The sequence below is a fragment of the Chelmon rostratus genome, chromosome 12, assembly GCF_017976325.1.
Source record: "Chelmon rostratus isolate fCheRos1 chromosome 12, fCheRos1.pri, whole genome shotgun sequence".
NCBI lineage: Eukaryota > Metazoa > Chordata > Actinopteri > Chaetodontiformes > Chaetodontidae > Chelmon > Chelmon rostratus.
The window spans coordinates 2,769,999-2,794,282 of record NC_055669.1 but is presented as its reverse complement, the minus strand read 5'-3'; the positions used below and the strand labels follow the sequence as shown (position 1 = coordinate 2,794,282).

General features: G+C 41.3%; 1 protein-coding gene across 1 annotated transcript in view; it reads right to left on the bottom strand.

Annotated features, from left to right (window-relative positions):
• The window catches only part of LOC121615468 (2-lysophosphatidate phosphatase PLPPR4-like), a 30,981-nt gene extending 9,666 nt beyond the window's left edge, over window positions 1-21,315 (bottom strand). The window contains exons 1-6 of the mRNA XM_041949830.1: window positions 21,232-21,315; window positions 10,052-10,237; window positions 7,141-7,270; window positions 6,781-6,976; window positions 3,092-3,149; window positions 2,649-2,822 (exon numbers count right to left, since the gene is read on the bottom strand). Of these exons, the coding sequence (XP_041805764.1) occupies window positions 2,649-2,822; window positions 3,092-3,149; window positions 6,781-6,976; window positions 7,141-7,270; window positions 10,052-10,237; window positions 21,232-21,315 (828 nt within the window). The remainder of the gene's footprint in view (window positions 1-2,648; window positions 2,823-3,091; window positions 3,150-6,780; window positions 6,977-7,140; window positions 7,271-10,051; window positions 10,238-21,231) is intronic.
• Window positions 21,316-24,284: the final 2,969 nt, after the last annotated feature.

Below are 24,284 nucleotides of genomic sequence, written 5' to 3'. Positions count from 1 at the left end.
GTTTTTCAAAATAATAGGATGGTTGTGCTTATAGTTATATATTACTTTAATGTACTTTAAGTGAGACCATGCACAGTTACATTTGACAAAGGAAATAACACATCCTTCTTTTTATAAATAAAAAGCTTAGTTTCTTAGTTTTTAGTTTTAGCCTTACTGGGACTAGTATTGCCAGTAGCCTATCATGGTTAAAGTAAGCTAATGTGAGCTAACATTACATACATTAATCTTTATCATGTTAGCAATCATCATATATAATATGTAATGTTATCTAACAACATATACAATACTTAAGGCTAGCTAATGTTAGCTAACATTAGATTTTGCTGTGTAATTGATTCAGTACACTGACTGTACCTTACTTGATTTTTTCAACTTGACTGTATTTGTTTCACAGCTAGTCACATAACAGTACAAGGGGCCTTCCTGCATGGCTACATTTCATTCTGTACATCTACATAATGGAGCATTTTCAGTTGTCATTCAAATTCCCTCTTCCCATGCACCACACACCACACCACCCTTTCCCCGTCAAAGCCAGAGCAGAGACACAACCAGCAATGTGCAAAGAGCATCTGGCATGGCTAGATTTACATGGAGCCGAAAACATGCTATTACAACACTGTAGCTGGAATAAAAACTGTTTACTGACTAAGACTATCAGCAGCTTTCCTGCAAAACCTGACTCAATGCAGCACTGATGCACTGCAGCACAGACACAAGTATAGACTGCCAATACGCCTGAGTTTATCCACTTTTCATTTCTCCTCTGGTGATAGATGATACAACGCCAAACAAAGAACCTTAAAAATAGCCCAACTATTAAGTAGCCTTAACAGCACAATGAAGCCTGTACTGTGCAAAATTATTGCCTGGAGACAAATGTGAATAACCATCATCTCTACATAAACCACATAAAGGGAGGAAAATATCTTGCAATTTAAGTTAATCAAAGAGATGCTTTTCCCAGGTCAGTAATTCTCTACTTGCATAAAAAATAAGTGGCCTCAAGCAGTGAAATGTATCGACTTGAAAGCGTGTTAAGTAACTGGTGATTCTGCATCATCTGATGGACAGCTGATGCTTCGGAGCACAACCTCACATACAGTATCTGTAGCCAACGTTTCTTCCTGCAGCAGAAGGCAGAACAACAAAAGTGTAGGCAGTTGAAGAGTGCTGTGTTGGTGTGTGTGTGTGCGTCTGCTCAAAAGTGAACTGCTCCAGTTCCGCTCATGTCTGTGTGTGTGTATGCTGGACATGTCTATCTGAGTGTGTGTGGGCTGGAGGGTGATGGTGTGTGGGAGGTATCAAATATACTGTGTGATTTTCCACCAGTTTCCACACAAGAGTTGAAGAGCCTTGCCTCCTTTCTGCCCATCAAACTGTACTGAATAATACACTGACCGACATGCACTGCAATGACAATACAACACCTAATATCTGCCTCACATGTCTTCTGTAGGAACTTATCTCTTTCACAGATGATCTACCACAAAATGAGCCCAGAATACATCATACCATGGATGGAAAATACTCTTCTTGGCTGATGCATTTCATGCAAGGTAAATTTACCCTGCAGGTAACTGTAGCAACTGTAGAGTTAAACTGACTACACAGGCTCAATAGGGGAAATGCCTATGCCCCTGCCATTGTTTTCTCATGTCAGCAGACCCTGTCTTGTATCACCTTGCATCTTCTTGGGCTGTATATTGTACATTTCTGACTTTCAAAATTAGCAACTTTTACCCCTGGTTTGGAACAAAATATCACAACCCACTGTGATTTCAAGACTTTTCAAAGACAAAATTGACCACATTCACTGACAGGCTCAGATTGTTGTAAGTGTCAGACGACATTATGGGAAGGATCTTAAGAGAAATAAAATGTTTTTCTTTACCTTTTGCTCGATCCAGTCTTTTTGTTATAGTGTCACACCATGTCTCCCTCAAGGAGAACTCTCGTTCTGAAGTCGTGCAAGAATTGAGGTGGTGCAGGAAGAAATTGGTGGAAATGTGAGTGAAAGTTGGACAGAGGAATGCTGTGTGTGTTATGTTGGAGAACAAACAGTGTAGCTTAGTGATAGAAAAAGATTTCTAATGTCATGGCTAAACATTTAGATGATTTCAACAAACGAGTAAGCAGACTCCAGAACGAGACCTCTACTGAAGCGAGACTTGGTTAGACAACAGACCAGATGAAGTAAAAAGGTAAAGACAAACACTGCATTCCTCTATAGGTTGCTTTCCATAATGACAGTGTGCAACTGCCTGGAAGGATTACATTGCAGCCCACTTTGCGGCAGCCGGCTGCAGCACTCTCCCTCAATACTGGACACGTTTCAAAAATGGAATAGTCACTTAGATCCAAAAACATGGAAAAATAGTCTACAGGTTTAAAAAATACCAAAGTTTCTCCTTAATTTCTAATAAAATTTTCCTTGGCATTTATAACATGATCATCCTCCATCTCCTCATGACATGACTTTGGGAAAGGTTCATTTTTTGCTCAGTTTTGCGAGTGTGATGGTTCCATCTTGTTGGCTATTTCAAATGGAAAAGTGTATTTGTAAGAATTATTAGAATAAACATTTCAGATACAAAAAAACTTTCAAGAATATTAAAACGCTCATAACAGGCTGACAGTGTTACCAGATAAACGGCAATGGCAGCTCCCAGTAACCATCCGCAGTAGACGTCAACGGGATGGTTTCTGAACTGGATGATCCTGGTTAAGCCGGCCAGGATGGCCAGCATGACGAAAGAGAACACCAGGAGGGGCTTCAGCAGCTTGGCCGAGTCGGTCAGCACCGTGTTAAAGTACATCTGAAACACACAATTTCACATGAGCCAAACATCATCTGTTAATGTTGACAGAAAAAACAGATAATCCCACACCTGTCATAGTCAACCCAGATAAGTGATACTGTGAAAAATTCACACCTGTGATTAAATTGAATTTATTTCAATATTTAACCATTTGTAAATGACCCACAGCTGAAACTGGCAACAACTGCCAGTAACTGTAGCCTCTATGGCTCTAAGATTTTAGGTGAGTCTCATTCCACATATGAGTGTGTACATTAACCACTTACTGAGATGTAGACAGCAGCAAAGGCAGCCAGAGTTGCATGCTGGGAAGGGAAAGACTTCCTATAAAGAAAGAACGAAAGACAGAGTGTTCTTTCTGCTAATTATCATGTTCAGACAGCTAAGGACAATGTTGAATATTCATCTGCAACAGGGAAGTGACTTTCAAAGAAACTTGAACGTGTGTGTGTGTGTGTGTGTGTGTGTGTGTGTGTGTATCTGGTGGTATCTTTGCCCTAGCAGGTGTTTAATAAATGCAGTGCATGAAGGACACAAGGAGACGAACAACTGAGGAGTTCTGATATGTGTTTGTAGCCCAAGTATTCTAAAAGTACATTTGGTAATAAACAAAGGTTTTGTTTGTTACGCTCAAATCTAAAAATATGTTTATCATCAACTTCTGACCGTGTTGAAGTCAGCGAGACAAACTGCAATAACCATTTTCCTGTTGTTCTAGAACATCAGCATGCATCTGTCCCTTATCTTTGCCTCCTGTCTCTCCCGGTAGTGTACTGAATTTAGCAAAATGTTAGTAATACTGTCGATATGGCAGTGAATGAACAAAGGTCATTGTGCATGTTTAAATGCATGTTCATTGGTGCAAATGTGCTTCATGATGTGCATCAGTTCTGTATGTCACTGATGTGTTGGTTGTCATCTCCAACGTTTCTACCAAACAGAAGCAAACATAGCTCACAGGCTGCTGAATAACACTACACACTGTTGGGAGAGACCATGCGGCACGAGCCACTCGGCCAAAAAAAGAAGGCGAGTTTGCATCATGAATATATTGTTGGTGCTCAAGAATAAAGCTCCCTTGCTCCCGTAATATCCCTTGCTCTTTTGCAAAGGGAGGTACAGTGAAATCCCCCTCCATGTGGTGGTATTTCCATTTGGCTTTTCAGCTTCTCCTCAACATCGTGACAACAACAACAAGTCTTCTAGAAAGGGGAGACGGAATTTCTCAATTCTGGTTTACAGAGTCCAAGACACCTTCACATTGGAGAGATTGTTGTCTCTTGGAGACGCACACTGTCACAGCACAGCAGAAATACACAGCTCCAAATCCATTCTAAAACTGTATGCACGATGCAAGACAATACCCACCTCAGCAACAGCCTGTTCACCCTGCTGCTGTCTGACAAGCCATGCAGAGGTATCCACTGCCGTAGCAGCAGACTACAATGCAGCTGCTTTCCTCAGGCTGGAAGACTCCTCAACTCATTCTCTGCACTGTACTGTAGAAACTAGTTTTTCTTGTGACTACAACTTTCTACAACATTCTACAACAGTGCTGCATTTCATTATGCAGCACTGTTGTAGAATGGCAAATGAACCCTGAACCTGGCAGGAAATATTGACATGTTACTTTGGAAGGCAAGGATTTATGTTCAGTTAGTTTTGTTCAATAAAAAGATGAATTATGTTACATTCCGTAAGTCATATCCAATGATATATCCACAATAATGTCACAACTGCAAATTGCAAATATTGAGAGAAAAGCAACTACTGTTTAGTACTGTTTACATGACAGAAAAAAAAAATGAATAATGCAGAGGACGTGGTGTTTAAAAAAAAAAAAAAAACAATATATATATATATTAACATATTTTGAAGAGCTCAGGATGTAGGGTGCCTGCAATACTAATTTCACTGTGCAGACTAAGAATTCATGGGGAACAGCTCACCAGTCTGGTGTGTTCAGGAGCACAGAACATTCTGTACCATTTCTGCTAAATCCTGTTTCTGTGTCAGAGGGTTTAATTGAAGCATCCACACTGTTTGGATTGTGCATAATTGTGAAGTATTTTGGTAAAATGTACATTTATGAGATTTTAGAAAGTTTGTATACCTCTGCCACCTAATGCTAGGAAAACTGCTCTCTGCACTGGTGACGCAAGACAATGGGTGACAAAATTGCACTGTGTTACCTGATCTCTATATGCACAAACCCAGCTGTAGCACTCAATCCACCTTAGTCCAACTTATCTGAAGCCACAAAAGTTGCCAACATGCACAAGTGCCAAAAAAGAAATTAAGAAAGAGGCTCCTACCCTGTCTTGCTGCGTGGCTGTCATTTTTAAAAAATTATATCTGTATATCACTGGGAGCCCAAGATGTTTTCACCCTCAGCATATCTCATTAAATCAGCACCGATGGATACTAGATGGATTTTTAGTACGTGAGACCTGGCCAGCTACTTACTCCACTGAACCTCTTTACTACATGTAATAAATACAGTGTCATCTGAGCTCTTAAGAGTTAGGCAAATGACAAGCAGATGTCTGATCTATCACTGGAAGATCTGAGTGGGTTTCCTCTACATCAGGCATGTCAAACTGATTCCAGAAAGGGCTGTGTGGCTGCAGGTTTTCTTTCGGACCAAGGAGAGCACACCAGGCTGGAATCAAATAATCAGCTGATCTTAGTTGTCAGCTGATAACTAAGTGATCCCTTGATGTTGATTGGTTGGCCTGCTGTGCTCCTCATTGGTTGGAACGAAAACCTGCAGCCACACGGCCTGTATCTGTATTCCAGTGTAAGGTGGAAGAGGAAACCCTGCAAGTGACGTGGCTGCAGATGATGAAAATGATACTCAGTGATGCAGGTTGAATGCAGTTTATCTGTAGCATTGATAAAGTTTGCCATATGATGAACTCTTCTCTGTTCCGGGGTGGGTTCAGCTGTTAGTGAGCAGTGGCTCTGTTGATCTCCGGCGGGGATGGAAGCATCTCCCTCCTGAAAATGTCCCTCAGCAGGCCAGAGAAGAGTTCTGTATGGCGCCCACCTTCAACAGATTCCACCAGGCTCAGGCTGCGCAGGTTTTGCCGCCTGCTCCAGCCTTTCAGGTTGATAACTGCAGCCACAAGCATAAAATTGTTTTCATACAGGGTGGAGCAAATAATCTAGTTCAGTATATCGCTGGCTCAGGTTTTACGAAGGCAGCTCGAGAGATGCTAGGCATTGGCCATGTCCTCAACTGTGAACTGGACATGATCAAATTTAGATTTCAGCAAGCTGAGAGATGTTTTCAAGGCGGTGTTAGATCAGTAGCACAGAGATAACCTCTTTTTTTCCCAGATTTGCCACTCTTTAAAGCCATTTAGAGGCAAACAAGGATAAAAGAGGGGAAAACACTTTGGCTGGGAAATAAAAGGCTGTAGAAGTGGAAAAGTAAAAAATAGGCAGGAGCTTCTCTTCTGGTCTACGCCATACTTTTAGCACTGGGATGATTGTGAAGCCTGGTGCGATCAGCCAAATCAAGTGAAATTGCCTGTAGGGTTGTTCTATTTAAGTAAGCTGTAACATTTTTCCTGTATGTTACCTTAAAACTGCAGAGTATAATGTGCTTGCCATCTCATCTCATCACGGTCGTCACCTGTCCATGTTGTAGCACATGACCTTGCACTGCAGGATGCACAGTGTCCTTCTATTCAGCTCATATGTTCTATGTTTCATTACATGTACTGAAAGCAGATTCGTAACCATAACAACAGCACAGAGCTAGTCTACGACTGCAAGCTACAAGAAGATTATAGCCTGTTCATGTGTGAGTGTAAGTGTGCTAAAACAAAACATTAACAATGACTCCATAAACACACTCTTACAAACACCCACACACATCCTCTGACACACTCACTGGTTCACTCCCACACTCTCCCACACCGACTCGCTCGCTGAGACGAAGCCTTACCTCCCAGCATTGATGAGCCCGGTGTCTTGCCCAGAGCAGATATCCTCCAGAATAAAAGCTTCATCACAAGTGGACATGTTGATGTGGGTCAAGTTGGGTTTACACACATCCAACCAATAGGGGGTGTGTTGGCCAGTAGACAGCTGGAGAATATCGGTTATCAGTGCTGTCACACACAGGCCAAAGATATGGACGCCTGTGGAGAACAATACAGCAGCCACTGGATGAGCAGAACATGTCATATTATTTACAGTTACTGTTACAGATGGTGGCTGTTTTTATTTCTGTGGTTTGTTTCAGTCACTGAAAACATACATGTAATCACTTGTGGGTATAATGCATCATAATGTGTCCTCCCACCTATGAAGCGTACAGCCCTGCGAATGTAGGAGTTGAAATTACAGCCTGCAGCGTTGATGTTGGCCTCCGTCTGTGTGGCTGATGACCTCCTGGATAGATAGCAGTACAGAATGGCCTCTCCTATCAGAATCTACACACAGACAAAGATAAGATAAGACTGTTGGCAATGCAGATTTTATATCACCAGATGGATACGTGCCACTGATCAGCTGAATAATGAAATATTACTGGAACATTTATTGTTGCTAATACCTCAGTTTATGGTTTTGATTGTTTGTTTGTTTACACAATAAACAGGAGATAAAATCCAGAGCGCCTCTTTCTTCCTTCCTTTCAATCAAAGAAAAGACTGCAAGGTGCAGCTGAAAGCTCTAGAAAAAGATTTTTATTAAAATGCAGCAACGACTATGCTAAATGTGCTGTCAGAGCCAAAAAAAGGCGAAGAGTCACATAAGTTCATGAGCTGATAGAAAGATAACTACACAGTGACATTCTTGAGATGGTTTAACTATAGGTCAGGGTTTGAGGATTGCTGTGTCTCTGTGTCATGAAGCAGCAGAAAGCTCTTGAGTTGTGCAGCTGATTCATCAGTCTGACAGACGGAGCTGGACAATCTCAGATGTTCTGGTGGCTCAGAGTAGCATATTACCTACAGGTTCTTATCCATTTAGCTTCTTGTGACATTTATTGTAAAAATCTTCTGTAGTTACATTTTAATCTCTTTTTTATTTATTCTAATACAATTTAATGTAATATATCTGTTTCACACACATATCAAAATTGTCCTGTTTTATGCAACTAGTCAATGTTGTGCAGAGTCTACAGTAGCTATTCGTGTGTGCACTGTATATGTGCACACACACACACACACGCACACACACACACACATACACACACACACACACACGCAGCCCAAACCTGTGCCCTTGCTGTCAGCTGTTTAAATCCCCAGGTGTAGACAAAAAACAGTACTGCTGTGAAGGACACATGGTGAGCCCTGTGTGAGCCCATAGTGGGTGCAGTGTTCATCACACCCCATAATATATAACTGTTGGACAGAACAAACAACTACGATTTGAATTTCTACTATTCTTTGAGCCTTACCAGTAGTTGGAATTCAGATGTAATTAAAGCCAAAATTAACACTCTGCCCATTATACTGTTATATTTTTGAGCATGTTTTTGGCCTGGACTGCAGTAGAGGACTCATTAGGGGGCCACCACCACAATCATTGAGATTCCTCAGTCTTATGGGGGTAACATGAGAAATACAGACAACACACTAACCATGAACACACCTCAATGAAAAAAGGGAAAACACAGGGACCCAGTACAGTAGGGAGGGAAGGCGAATGCTGACAGGTGAAACTGATCATCAATCAGAAAAGCAGGAAGGAGGCCAAACCTCACACAAGAGGAAAGTAACTTTCAGCATAAAACAGGAAACCGATTCAACTCAAATCCCAAACCTGTTACGTGTTGGTGTGTCAGAGTACATTTTTTACTCTGGCATCTATATATTACATATGAACCAAAAATATCTCACTGTAAACTGAGCAACTGCTGACTGGGCAAAACAAATCAATCAGAAGACAGAATAATGATGAATGATTTTGTTAATTGTTGAGTCATCTCTAAACCAAACATGTCAAACATGCTGTTTCCAGCCTCTCGTTCGTGAGTGCTTGCTGATGTAGAGGCTTTTCTTCTTGATGGCTTGCTTTGAAAAAAAAAAAAAAGAAGACAAACATCACTTGATGTCGTGTTTGTGTGATGCGGACGTTTCTCACTGTTTGTGACCTTTAGTTGGACCTTTTATTAAAGTTTAGGGACATAGGATGTATTTTATTTGACCCACTCACATTGACAGAAAAAACTAATCAGCCATGATTAGTACAATCAACACAAAACTACAACAACTCACTGGCTTTATGAACATTTGAAACAGTTTGATGAGCTTTGATGCAGTAATAATCAACTTTCTAGTCTTTTTCCAATTTATTAAACCCAGTTACATTTTTTGTTGACGAAACTAAGTAAATGTTGAATTTGATTTCTTAGTGTGTAGGAGCATAACAGGTCATAGCACTCATGATAAGACACTAAGACAAGTCATAAAAAATTGTCATATCATGACAATACAGTGGCGTGTTGACCTTTCACGTCATGATGATGTAATGTAAAGGTAATGCTACGATAGGTGCGCTACAAAATCCCGTTTTTGGTTGGGCTGCACAAGCAACTTCTTCACACATTTTCTTCCTGCAGGAAAAGTTCATAAATGAGTAGAAATTGCAGATTGTACGACCTCTTCGAAGTTATAGAAATTCTAATAAATGAAATTCTAAACTAGGAATTTGAAGCATTACATGGCTGTGCTTTTTTAAACTGCCCCTCGAAAGTGAATTGTAAATCGAGGGACAGTTATTAGCTGGAGCTGCACTGTCAGTTTAGAAGAATTCTGGTCAACATGGTTAAAATGGCTGGCCTGCTCCCATCAGATGTTACCGTTGCATGGAAACAGCTTAGTGCTTTCACTTGTACTCTACTCAGTGCAGTCAGACTCCCACAGCACAATGGGCACATTTTCAAAAATGATATGTGTAGGAAACACTTCTTCCTGTGGGATGATGGCTTTCCCATTCAAACATGATGTGCTGCCTGCATCTGTCTACATTTTAATGTCAGCTAACAGTACTTACTACTCCTCTTCCTCTCGGAGGAGGAATATTCACTCCGCCGGTTTATTCATGGTAACAGAGTAACACCAGTTCACAGACACAGTCCTTATTGCCTTAGTGTGGACAGTAGCTGTGCAGCCACAGTCCCTGAAACCAATCAGTGTGTTTGCCACATGTAGATATTACTGTGACGTCCAGCATGGAGAATGAAGAGGTGGAGGTTAACTTACGGTGGCGGTGGGCACGGCGAACGCCAAGCTGAAGAGCAGAGGCAATGGGCAGACTTCCTGTCTGGGCAGGATGTAGGGCAGAGACAGACTGCGGTCATTACAACTGTACCCAGAATGCACCGGCTGGAAAATATCAGTCAGCTCCAGGAAGTAAAGACTGACGACAGAGGAGGCCAGGATAGGGAGCTGCAGTGAGGAAACAACAAAGAGAAATACAAATATTGTTCAAAAAATCGAATATAAAGGACACACTAGGGCTGGGTATTGTTTTTGATACTTGTGTGTTGGCCCTAAGGCACCAGCGAAGGCCAGAAATACCCACTAACAGTGAACACAGAAAAACCCAGGTAATTCAGGTAACTAGTATTTAACAAGAAAAATGTTTAATTAACACTAAGGCAGGTAAGGCGAGGGCTGTGCCGAACGAATAGGAAGGTCATTTTGATGTACTTCGTGCGAAAATAAGGCTACTATTCTGTGGTTCCCCAAAAATGTTATTCTTTTAGTCTTAAATTTTAGTCAAGGTAGCAAGATTCTTCAACAGTTTGTCATACCTCAGACAAAAACACCAACAGAGCACCTGGGATATATAACAATATCATTTTTAGGGAAGTGTTAAAGCCTGGACTTTTTGTTAGTTTGTTCAATAGAATGTGTTAACCACTATGACTGACTGTAATGGGCTGGCACCCTGTCAATCAAAGCAAACATGCCTCTAAACACGCACAATTTTGAAGCATAATATGTCTTTAGTGGAACAATAGTCCTCAACGAGACAACAACATCGTGTCTACACGGCATGTTAGCAGAGTAGCAGCTTCAGTCCTCCGTCTGTGTCCACACAGGATGCGTTCAGGCACAGTAAAGAGTGCAGAGCCATGTTTTGGCTGCACTCAGACTCACACACTGACTGTGGTTAAGCACTTAAAACAGAAGACAATGGACTTGAAGCCTAAAAATATGCATATATGCACGTGCGAGTGCAACTGCAGGCTGTGTAGACAGTTGGATTGATTCAAATCGAAGCGTATCTGTTCTGTGAGGATGAGATGAGCTGAAAAACGGATGCTGTGGAGACACACTGTAAGAGCCTACAGTCATGCTAGCAGTGCTATGAGAATATAACTTAGACCCAGCAGTGTTTTGAGCTAAATGCTAATGCCAGCGAGCTAACAAAGCAACAATGACAATGCTAAAATGCTGATGTTAGGAATTTGGTAATGACTTAATGTATTGGACAATATCTAGTAATAAGTTCACCTCATGGTGGCCTTAGCAAAGTCAGGGTTTCACCAAAGTGATGACATTTCACCCTGGGGGGAACAGAAATGTCAGAGCCAAATTTCATGGCAATCCATCATGTCAATGTATTGAAATATGTCAGTCTGGACCGTCAAGTTAACAACACCACTAACATGCTCACTACATTTTAAAGTTAGATATCTGAGGTTTGTCCAGGTCAAAACAGTCAAAGTGTTTGTGGAGAAAGGAGCATCTAGTGGTCACTAGAGGAAATGCAGCTTGGAGCACTTACGTACGTACTGGCTTCAACATCTAACCGTGGTGGCTGGTGGTCAATAATATGTAAGTTCCAATCAAAATGTCTGAATTAGAGCAGGTTAAGGTCCTTAAGGGGTTCCCATGTAGCAGTTGCTATATGAGAAGTCTACTATGCACAAACTATGGCGTGCACTGTTATCATTTGGCTACCAAAGCACTCTGATGCCTGATTTCTTTATTGAAAGGGAAATAACAACCTCAGTTAAACCCATGTATTGCTATACACAAATAAACAGATGCAAACACATTCAGTACAAAGACAGTGGAGATACATAGCGTGTCGCTCTCAGGGATTTTTTCCACCAAAGCCTTGCAGTGTTTCAAGGGTCAGCAGTCTGACTGTCACACTGTCAAGAAGAATCATTGGCCTCTCTCTGCTGCTTCTATTATGCTGATACAGTACTTGTCAGGTAATCAGCACAGACACAAGGATATACAGCTGCAGACAGAGGACTATGAAGATCTTCTTCCAAACTAAATGGAAAAAGAAGGCTGGAAGTCAGAACTCTACGCTCAAGGCCAAATATTCATATTGCAAAGTGCCATGAGCAGAAAGAATTTCACTCACTGCACTTCAATCTGTGTGACAGTACACATTCAACATGATGCCATGCCAGTGCTGCAAAGCATTAGAATCAAATCAATGTGGGCCAATGTTGGCACAGGGAAACTTGTTAAATCTCAATCAAGGGACATCATTTGCACAGGATGTGAGTTTAAAAGATCTGTTTGAAAACCAGGCTCCTAGAAAAGGTGTTTTATAACCAACAGTACTGGTAGACAGGGATTCAGATATTCTACCCACTCACTATTTGCTTTTTTTTTTAGTTGAAGGACAAAAAAAGGACACATACTAGATAGTCTACTGTGTGTACACAATCAACTGTCTGAGCTTCAAAGCCAATACCAACCAGAACTCTTCACAATATTAGTGCAGGGTGGAAAAAATGCATGGGGTGCAGTCAGCGCCTTTTTTATTCTATCACTGCTAAATGTCTGTGAAGTTACAATGCATAGGATTTGAATCACATTAACCCTATTTTCTGTACTTTGATGGACAATGGTAATTATAACCAGTTGATAAAGCCTCCAATCAAAAATATGTTTTGCTTTTTGTTCCTTCACTGTGCAGAAAGACGTATGAGCAGAGGGCAGAGCAACAGGAGGCTACTTCAGAGAGATATTTTCACATTCATTAGCTGAAGGGGGAAAGGTTTTTGGGGGCGGGCGGGAGAGTGTTTGCCTTAAATCTCAGTTGAACACGTGGTACGCTGCTGGGGATGTGGAAACGTCAAAACACATAAACTGACAATGGACTTTTCAGTGAAGCAGGAAATATTCCATGTCCAGCTGTTATATAATGTTTACATATTCACAGATTCTTATTTTGAATTGGGGAGAATATGTAGAACTTAAAGAATTTTTAACACAGTAATCAGACTCGTCTGTGATAAAGCAATATCAGGCAAAAAATATGCTCAAAGGAGATTATTTTCTAAAAATCTGTCTAAAAATCTGTCTGAAGGGATGTTAACTGAAACTAAATTGAACATTTTCTACTCCTGCGTTTCACATTAAAAGCAATCCAAGAGGCAATCACCGTCGTGGCTTTTTATTGTGAAACACAAAGTATTTGGTACTTTACAAATGCAACAAGATAACAGAAGATGTGGTCTGCACATTGCCAAGGTGAACACCGTTTACCGCAATGTGCTGTTGTGTGACAACCCACAACTGATACCAGGTCCACTGCTGTTCAGCTTTTTGTCTGGTTTGGATTGAAGATTACATTTGCATGTTTCCCCCTAAATGAACTATTACGGTACTGCACAAACACACTGTTACCATTTCCCAGAGTGGTACCATGACCCTGAAGTAGTTTGTCCTTTCACGAGTTAATTACTACTTCATCTCAACAACCTTGTGTGACTACCTTTAAGTCATAATTTGAAGATTTGCTGCTTTAAATGCGACAAAGTAATGTCGTGTCTAACCTTGACAAGTGTGTTATCCGAACTTTCACACAACTGGTAGAGGAGCTGAAAAGATGAATAAATTAGTTGGTCAACAGAAAATGAATCAGCAACACTGTGCCAAACATTTTCTGGTTCCAGCATCTCAAAGGATTTGCTGCTTGTTCTGTTGCATATTATTGCAAACTGAGTATCTTTGGGTTTTGGACAGTTGGTCAACAAGCAATTAGAGGATGTTTCCTCAGGCTCAGTTTTTGTCTTTATCAACTTACAATGATGAAAAAAATTAGTTCAAATAAACTTCGACATATGTAAATATTTGAAAATAAGGAACATAATTGTGAGGTACAGGCCCAACAGGTGGTAGAATGATTGCTTAATCATTACCTAACTCTTTCATAGAGTCCTGCACAGATGCATCATGACAATTCTGAATAGTTTGTCATGTTTATTTTATCACTCTGTACGAGCAAGATGACAAATTGCAAAATGCTGGCTAAATGTGGCTGTTTCTGGAGTTTCAAGGTTGCATCGGGCCTTGATTCTCTGATGTTTAAATGAACAACCACAAGATCTACCTTTTTGCCTCAAGTGCCCACATTTCTGACTGTGAGAGTTAAGTGAAAACCTGTCATTGACTGTGGACTGCTCTCTGTTTCCACAGCCTGCAAGCCAGGGGTTACCTGTGATCCCAAGAATTACACATTTACCAGTTCTCACCTTTTCACACGACGGTACGCCGGAGAGTTAAACAAGATCAAGGCTTGGCAATGTCATAAGTGGACTACGCGTCTACAGCCATGCTGTACAATGACAATGCTAACATACTGATGTTTAACAGGTATAACAGGGTCATAATTATAATATATATTGGGGAAACATATATGCCCCACCTCCAATAAATTGATGTACAAATAGAACTAAAAATAAATTGCTATGCTATGGCAGGAAACAACACATACAGTAGCTTGTTGAAATAATAATTAGAAAATGTAATTTAATTGAAAGCATTCGTTATTAAAATCACACATGCTCTTTTCAGCTCAAATACTACTCCAGTAAACATCTCTCTTTTCTCACTCTTACAACTGAAAAACTGTACAAACTCCTAGCTTTTCATTTAGGGTTGGATTAATATTCTGGTACACTGGTACTGATTTTTATTTATATATAATGTTAACTATCATTCTAAAACATTATTTTGACATTTCCCTATTGATTTCCAGTAAAAAATGGAACACATCATTCAAGTGTAGGAGGGCTTACAAAACAGTTTCATAGTGTCAATAGCACCTGCAGTGAAGTGTGCTTCCTGCCCTGAGGAGCTGCTCACCCACCTACGAGGATTTCAGTACTCTGCCTATGAAAACTCTGGGGCTACACTTCAAACTTGCAATTTCTTCAGGGAAATAGTAAATTAAAAATATCTACATGCCACATCACATTATTGGCATGTAGATACACTGCTGTGGCTTGTGGGTAGGAAACATCAATGTTTCTCAGCAATGCAAAAGGTGGTGTGCTGTTCAAGTTTGAAATGCAGTGGCAGAATCTGGACAGATGGTGCTAATGGACTAGGTGCTCATACAAGTAATTAGCTGTGGAGGGTGGTCCACGTATCAACCACAGCTAAATGCTATTTCATTTCAGATCAATTCGCCACAGTCTCGATGAGATCCAGCAGCCTCCTGACAGATCAAATGGCATTCCTTCGATCGAAGTACACAGCTCCTGAGCAAATGGTATTATAAGTGGATGTAAATATTACATGTCAAATGAAGTAAAACTATTCAAACCATGTGATGGTCACCATTCAAGCTGTATTCATTATGTATTATCACTTCATGAAGTTGATACAATGGGCTTATCAGAGCTCTTGTGGAGCATTTAACCAAAATAAGAGCTAAAACGGGCTAAAAAGCTCTGTAGATCTGAGAGGAACTGCACAGTTGGGTGGCATAGAGTCATCTGATCAAATGTTTATAGAAAAATACCGACTGGTGCAGCTTTAGGTTTTACAGCTATGTAAACATTTTAAAGAAACTTATTTTAAATTTTAATCAAAACCAATGAGGTTTTGACAATATGCATATAATTAAAATTCTCCATCTTGGTTATAAAGATAAAAAAAGCTACACAAGCTACAAAGATCCCCATAATATATAAGACAAAAAATAACAGCATCATGTTTCAGCTCTTTAGAAAGAGCAAAGAAAGATGGGAAGCCCTTTCCGAAAAAAGTACATGCACAACTGAAAGCCAGTGGGAAGCTACCCAGGAAGGGGGGCAGGTCTCTGGCTCTGCGTTTCACAGCTTCAGTTCATTTCACGCCAAACAGATGTGTGCACAACCAAGGCCACAGAAAAGCACTAATAATTACAGCGGACTTTGCTGGTGTTATCAAGGTCACTGATGGACCTCACAGCCCTCAGTATTACTGAATGACCCTGTTTATGAACTGGGCTGTACCAAATAGTTTGAGGCGTCATTCATTTGATAGATCATATGCTTGTGATGTTTATTGCAACTTCTGCTATATCTGCTAGTATTTCTGCTATACCTGTGAGTCAGTTCGCTGACCAGAGCAGCTCCAGTATGCATTCTGTGGCACGTTAGCCTTCAGATTATAGGCTATTACTCATGACGTGTGACCAATCTGTAGGCGGGACATTCACTACAAAGCGGTGACTGCAGCCAGAGGGAGGCAGCTGTACATTCATACAAGTACATTTATATGTATTTATACAGATTTATGTTGACGAAACTGCCGAGTTATACTTATTAACAAAAAACTAACTAATTAGGGTGATGATGTCATAAGATACGATGACAGACATTCTAAATGTTCATTCAAAAAGCTCAATAAAAGCTTCAAATGTAAAAAAAAAAAAAAAAAAGACAGCCCTAAGGGACAGCTCTAATACACAGCATTAATATTACAGTATTAAGAACAGTGTTGGCAGTTGCCAATGTACTGAGTAATGTATATTTGAATGGTGTTGCAAAAAAACAACAACATCAACAAAAAAAAGTATAATTACAAACTTCCAAGGTGTAAAAACATCATGAATACATTATGATGATAAATGAAAGACACATCATCCAAAGCCTCAGTGGCCACTGTGCACACAGAGGAAACTAGGCTGCAGTAGGGATGTTTTTCTCCTCTTAACGTCTCTAGCCCTGAACACACAGATATAAAAATACACCCCATTCAGAGGGCCATGTTGCCTAGCAGCCAGTTAGTGGGTAGGATGGTGTGACAGTGTGTGAGATAGAAAATGTAGGAGACACAGAGCAGCTCTGTCAGGAAAAGAAAGACAAGACGAGCAATAATGATGATGAATTCAAAATGTTTTTTAACCCAAAGCAAAGAAAATTCTGCCCTCTCCCCCAACGCTAATAAACACTGACGTGCAGCTTTGCCAGAATTCACAACATTGTTGATTTTGGAAAAAGAGGCCAAGCTGACACTATCCTTAATCGTGCACTCTGTTTAGAGTTAACATGGCAAAATTTCAACAAAAGCATAAAATCAGCAAAAACTACATGCCAACAGGCTTTTCTCTCATTAGTCAGTCACCCATAATAGAGTGTGCCTAACACATAATACACAGCAGTGCCTATAGCTCAGTGGGATCATGGTTGGATCATAATGTGTCTCCATGCACTGGGCAGAGGGCAGGGAGACTTTCCATCACCCACCAACACGTCAGACTAACACTGTGCAGATACGCTGTGGCACAATATTTTGGGACATAAAAACATGACAATACGTATCATGCAGCTGAGACATCTCAACTAAATATCAACTGGCCTGCACACTGGGTACACCAGCGGTGTGGAGCAGGAGCACCACTGCACTCCATCCCACTGCACAGGGTGCATTCAGATTAGCCTTGATCCCTGGTCCTGGCAAATTTGACAAAGTTTACTGCAACGTTGAAAGATTACTATGAACGACAACTGTGAACGGACCTTCAAATAATCTAAAGTGATGGGAAAGGTGCTTTCAAGCGGCCGGCGGTTACGGCTGCACCTGCGAGATCGCTGTTCTGTACTTTGAACAGGCAGCAGTGGGGCACAACTTCACCACTAATACATCTGATAGTAAAACCAAACATACTGTTATCCTGCCACCAGCAGCTGATTTCAGCTGGGTGGTCTGTCTCTAGTAGTGCTGTTTTATAGCATGCATCCAGATGTCAGATCAGTAAAGATATTATAACAAGTACGGTCCAGACCTGCTCTAGATGAAAAGTGTCCTGAGATAAATTCTGTCATGACTTGGTCCTATATCCACACAACAGAGTTGACTTGACTGTGTCCACGTAAATACTGACGGGCAGCTCTTATCTACTCCTCACATGCCCTCGTTGGAGCATTACTCTGTTTATTACAGCTGTTCATTTGAGTAATTCAGTAGTGTGCAGTTTTTTCTATGATGATATTGATATACTTGTTGTCTCAGCTAAGCTGTTGCTAATGCAACATTCTAAGTTATTGCTGAATTTCTTTTGGGATACCTGATATGTATTTCACTCTTCGTACCTTTACTTGTGTGGACACTGTGTGCGTGTTTATAGATTAGTGACTATGCTGTGTTTTCCTATGGGGACCCAGTGATACTGTCTTTCTGACATGAAGCACTACGTGATTTTATCTTTTTTGATTTGCAGTTACAATCATTGCATTTGATGCCCAATACTATTCACAATACTCTTCACAGTTTCACAATTCATTGCAGTATAAACGTTGAAGGCAATCTGCTGTCATCAACCCTTATTGGAAGTGTGTTTAGCTCAATGCATAGCTGTGCAGCTGCGTGCATAATGAGGGCAGGAGAGCTATACTCTACAATTTGCTACCTTCCTACTCTAATCTCATCATGTAGCTAAAAAGAGCAGGTTGTATCTTAAAATAGAGGAAATGCCAGAAAGATTAGCTCATTTTCCTTTTGTTTTTTGTGGTTGCCATGGTCACCTGGTGAGCTACAGTAACAACCCAAAAAACTGAGACAGCAGTGCACAGCTGTGCATGTTCATGAGAGCAGCAGCTGCCATCTATCTCCATGCCACGACCTGGGCATCATGCATACAGTGGACACAAAGGAGGCAGAGGTGGCAAAGCTACTCGCTGTCCAAAACTACCCTACCAATGTTTTCAGCTGTCACCACAAGTAACAGAGCCTGTGTTGAGAGACTTTGCAGATTTGTTAGGAGGAAAATCAATGAAAATCTACGAAGCCCCTCCATTTTACTATTGTTTTCTGTTAGCTTGTAGACTACTACAAAATCCACCTTGACATCACAGGGGCACTTCAATGATTTCACATGTCATCGCCAATGTTCTAGTCACTGTAAGTACTGCTCAGCCTGTATATTGTGTTCTGTGGCTTCTGAGGAGCTTTGTGAAGTCAGAGAAAATAACCCTGATAAGGTCATCAGGGTTATTGAGGCTTGGACTTGGAGACCAATTCACAACACAAAGCCTGTACTACTAACCAAGGGCATGGAGACTGAAAGATGTGGTAGAGGCATTAAGGTAGAGTTGGATGATGTGATTGAAATTTCTACGTCTTTTAACACCTTTAGTAGCTCTGGTGAGGCCATTGTGGGCAATGTTACAAATCAATGGGTAGAACAGCTCTATGGCAGTATTCAGTGTACTGGATTGTTGTATTAAGGTTTGTTTCTCAATTGAGCTAACACAAAATTTGCTACATTCCAAATGATATCTATAAATTTTCTGATATAAAGAAAAGATGTTCCACATATGTTCCATCCCTACATGGAGCATCTAATAAAAGGCACTACTGAGTTGCATTACAGCAAGTTAAGGATCCAGTGGTTTTTTAGCCTGAATTGAGCTTTGAGCCTATTAAAACTAAAAGTACAGATATCTCAGCTTCTGCTGTTTCAATTGTGACCATTTTTTAAATATCACTCCAAACTTTATGGAAATCAATAGTAAATGGCTTGAGGATTCTTTTTATTTGCCAATCACGCAAGTTATCATCAAAAATATGCTCACTGTGAACCTTAGAAATGCCTTAATTCATATATTCTACATTCATCTCGTTTGCCTAGTATTCAGTTATCTGCAAGTATATAAAGCTACTGTCTGTATTTGTCACAGTAAGACCTAGCAGTAAATTCTTCAGTACTCTGTTACTCGTAGCCAGACTCTATTAACCCACTTCAACCTTAAATCGGACGACTGATGATGCAAGCAGGGGCTAAGCAGTAGCAAGCCACACTCAATGCAGTCACAAGACTTTTGATCATTCATACGGTTTAAATGTGTCTTGATGCTGCTCAAACCGTGGCTGCGTGCATCATCCATCAGGTGGAGAATCCGAGTGGTGAACAGAGCATGGCTGCCACTGAGTTATGTGCTGTAGTGCACCGTGTAAACATTCGGTCTGAGATAAGCGCAAGACTTAGGGTGACACTTGTTGAAATGCTCCTTAAAGCAGCACAGAATAACAGCAATAATAACAGACATTTGATGAGGAAAACACTTCCAAGGCATGCTATTTTTGAGCATGTTGGCTTGTGGCCCTCGCAGTGACTCTGCAGTGACTCTGTTACCGTGTTCATATTTCAATATGATTCTGTCATAGTACTGGAAATTTAGGCTATGTCCAAACAAAGGTGAACCTAATGGTCCACTACTTCTACTATAACCACTACCACTACTAGTAATAGTAAGAATGTTAATAATAATTTGAAACATTGACATTGCTGAGCCTAGGAAAGGCTGTTTGGAGGCGTACAGACTAAATGCAGCATCATTGTAGGCTTTAGTCCTGGGGCGAGAAACAATTACTGTGAGAGAGAACACAGTGATCTGACAGGGACAGACTAAACTGGGGCCATTCATTTCTTAACGCTAATGATTTAATGGATATTGCGTCCAAACTGTGGCGGCATGAAATCGAAGCATATGCTCATATTTGGATAGCTGCTGTCGTTCACTGTCGTCTACACGCGCCGTGGCTCGCCGCTCTTCGTTTCACAAAATTGCTGTATACACAAGGAGTCATAATATCCTGAGGAGACTGCAGTGTCACTGGCAGCAGAGAGAACAGGGTAAACAGGGACGAGGTGAATACAGATTCACTGCCATCAAACTGCACGGGCTTCTCCACGCCTGTCTGGCTTGTTGTGATGTGTGCAGTATCTGTGGTATGTTCAAGCACCCACAATGATCGCTCAATATGTGTTTGCATCTTTAGCTCAACCTGATTGTGTTCTTCAGTGTGGTGGCTTACTTCATTAGACTACAGGCCACAAGTTTACACATGCATGTTCCTGAGAAAGAGCAGCCAGATGCCTGACCATCAGCAGACAGCACCATCCACCCCTCTGCGCTGTCTCCACTCCAAAACCAGACGCACCAACAACAGATGCAGCCTGGCTGACAGACAGCATTGATTAAAGCAGCTCCAGTGCATGGATGTGTCATTTCAGACTGTCAATCAGCCACCAGTCAGTCAGTTTGTCAGTGCCTAAACTGATCAGTCGACCAGCATGTCAACTGAAGCACGCGCACAGCAGCCATTCACTTCCATCAGCCACACATCTGAACCTCTGCAAGATAATGATTTCATCTAACAGATTCATAAATAGAGAGAGATTTCACCTCTACAAAATAAAAGCACGGCAGTAGAGTGACGCTGTCCTTGGTCTCATTCCCGCCTTTCAGCCGCTCCTTGGCACGAGACATGACGAGCGGCCGGTGGTCTCTCCCGTTGCCGGGAGACAGGGAGTTGTACTTGATTCCCGTCGTAATTTTGGCGAAATTTCTGGCCGAGCCCGGTTCCCTCAAGCCCTTAACGTCGGACCTCCATCTCTTGGTGAGGTGAGCTGGAAAGCGGCGATGCCCGTTAACGCGATTTGGCCGCGGTCGCCCCTAAAATGCGGTTTTTGGGCTTCAGAAAATTGTGCCAGCGCAGGACCGGCGCCGTCTCCCCCAAAACTGTTCGCCCTGCGCGCTGACATTAAACTAAGAGCGAGACTTCATCCTGAAAAGGCAGAGAGTTTTCAGAGCGGAGGATTAGGCTGCTCCATCGCCGCCGGGTATCTGGGTGAAGCTCCTCCACTCACTCCAGCCCCGCTCCGCTCTGCTGCAGCAGGTGACGGCCGCGAAGTTAGCCAGAACAGCCAACAACATTTCCTGTCACGATTTTCAAAATAAGCACATTTGACAATTTCTCGGCACCTTTCTTTCCCGCTAGTCAATGGTTTCACCGGACATGTGTGCAGACCTTAGTAATGCTGTAGCTATTATTTCCAGATGACTTATGCTTTTATTTCGATTGCAGAATTACGCTACAAAAAAATAACCACATCTGGTCGCGTTCGGCTAATTTTGGCTACCTTGACACATATCAGCAGGTGCCAGGCGGCGGAGGAGAAAATGAAGAAGAGCGAAACATAATGAGGTCTCACTCTGCACCTATTTCATGTTCATATGGCGTTTTTTTACGAGTTTATCCACAGGAGCTGGGACATCTGAAAAGAAACAGCTAAATCACATTCACATGCACTGGTTTGGAGATGACTAATGCTGGTCATCACACCAGTGAGGCCTGCTTTTTTTGGTATAGACTGTCCACACTTGATCAGATTTGTTAATTAATTCTTCAATTAGATATTTACTGAGTTAATATTAAATCATTTTATTGAGCACAATCCTTGCATAGCTGTCCTTGTTAAGACACATTTAACACTGGAGAACTTTGGTTTCTTTTTTTAAATTAGTAAAAAATAAAAAACAATAAAAAACAATAAAAAAAACATTGTTTTCTTATCAATAATTAGATATTTTAAAGTGATTCGCCTCTATTGTACAAAAAGCCCCAAACTCTCTGCATAGCTACATATAACAGGCAGTTATTTATTTATTTTGGTGAACCGTTTCTTTAACAAAGACCTCTTCATCCCAGTGTTTAGGGTCTGGGTTTCAGCTGTAGCGTGACTCATCTTCTCAGCGGACAACCTCAGGAGGAAAACCACAAGCGATCGATGGGCGTGATGTCAGAAGTGGACTAAAAACCTATTTTCCGCACGGGTAGCGCGCATGAGTGTGTGAACGCCCCCTCCGAGCACAGCAAAGCCGTACTCCTGATAATATGTGGGACACGCAGCCCCCAGGACACACAGGCAGAAATCACTGTGCCATGTGGCCTCTGGCCACTGCCTGCAATATGCCACCAGAGCGCTGCCATGCATGTCATCAGTCCATTCAGCCCCCCTCACCTTGTCAGTGTCAGGAAGAAAGAATGACAGAGTGACTGTAAACAAAAAGCACAGGTGTTAATCACACCTGTGCTTTTCCTGCAGTGACCTGTCAAAATGGCTACTGTGAAACATGAAAATAAAGCCCACAATGGGATTATGGAATACATGGTTCAGAGCAAAAATGAGTGTCAATTGAACTACAAAACTGTTCAGCTTCACGATTACACACACCTGTTTCTCTGCCTACCACCTGTTATATCAGACCAGGTCAACACTGATCATCATCAAGACTTCTTCAGGTTTGCCTGCTCACATCAGCTGAATCTGCAGCTCCCTTCAGCTGTTCAGAGTTTTATAGCATGTTTCAGCTCATTGTGTAGCTGTCCGGCTGCAGCTGTACTGCTTTGGATCTCTCTAACTGCTCTCACAGCGTTGTCTTCAGTCACAGCAGGCAGGCAACCCGATGTACACTCCCTGCCCAGCACCAAGCAGCAGACAGACACAGGTAGAGACTAGCTGGTGAACACAGTGGAGCATTTAGCAGCTAATGAGCCAGATATTTCCCTCAGGAGTTGGTGGAGACCAAGAACAGAGCTAAAACAGAGTGAATATTGGACTTACATTGATCAGGTGGACAGAAAGATGAACCCCAAACGAATTATAGTGTAGGTCCTCACTGTCCCTACTGAAGCTTTAGCTTGACGCTCGTCAGACTCCCTCGTATCCTAAATACTTCAAAAATAAATCCACGAGTCCACTTCTCGTTTTTAACTGTTTTCTTGAAAACTTAAAGCAACATTACAAGACGTTAGAAAAGTACACAAATACAACCTTCCACGTCGTAAAGAAAGTCTGTGGAGAGAGAGAGTGAGGTCAAAAAACTATTGTGCTCCAGTCTCCTTTCTGTTCCTGCCGACCCCGCTGTTGACCCCGTTCCCATGGCAACCAGGTTAACTGATGGGTTTTTTAAATATCACAATAAGAGTCCTATCTTACTCATACACTATAAACGAAATGTACATATGTAATAATATTTAAATCTTTCTCAATCATGAAATTATTTATCTTTATTATTATTTATTTATTATTTTATTTGCATATTTTTAAATAAAAATTATTCTTACTAAATTAGCTGCATTTAGGCTCCTACATTTAGTGTTGCTTCATATGCTGCATGTGTTAATACAGAAAGCAACTGTTGGCTAATCATTTTTCACCATATCAACGTAAAAGGTGATGATACATCAGTGTTGTGTTCACAACTTGCTTCCACTTCCTTCAAGTGGCCAAAAAAAAATCAGTTACGCTGATTTAAAAGTTCCTCATAGCAACTCTGAACTGGGACAGACTGGTGCTACTGTGTCCCTCACAACTGGACCAAACTACAACAGTTAGTGGCCCTCATTGCTCTGAGGGGCTATAAAGCTGTACTTGCTGGTATTGTTAATACAG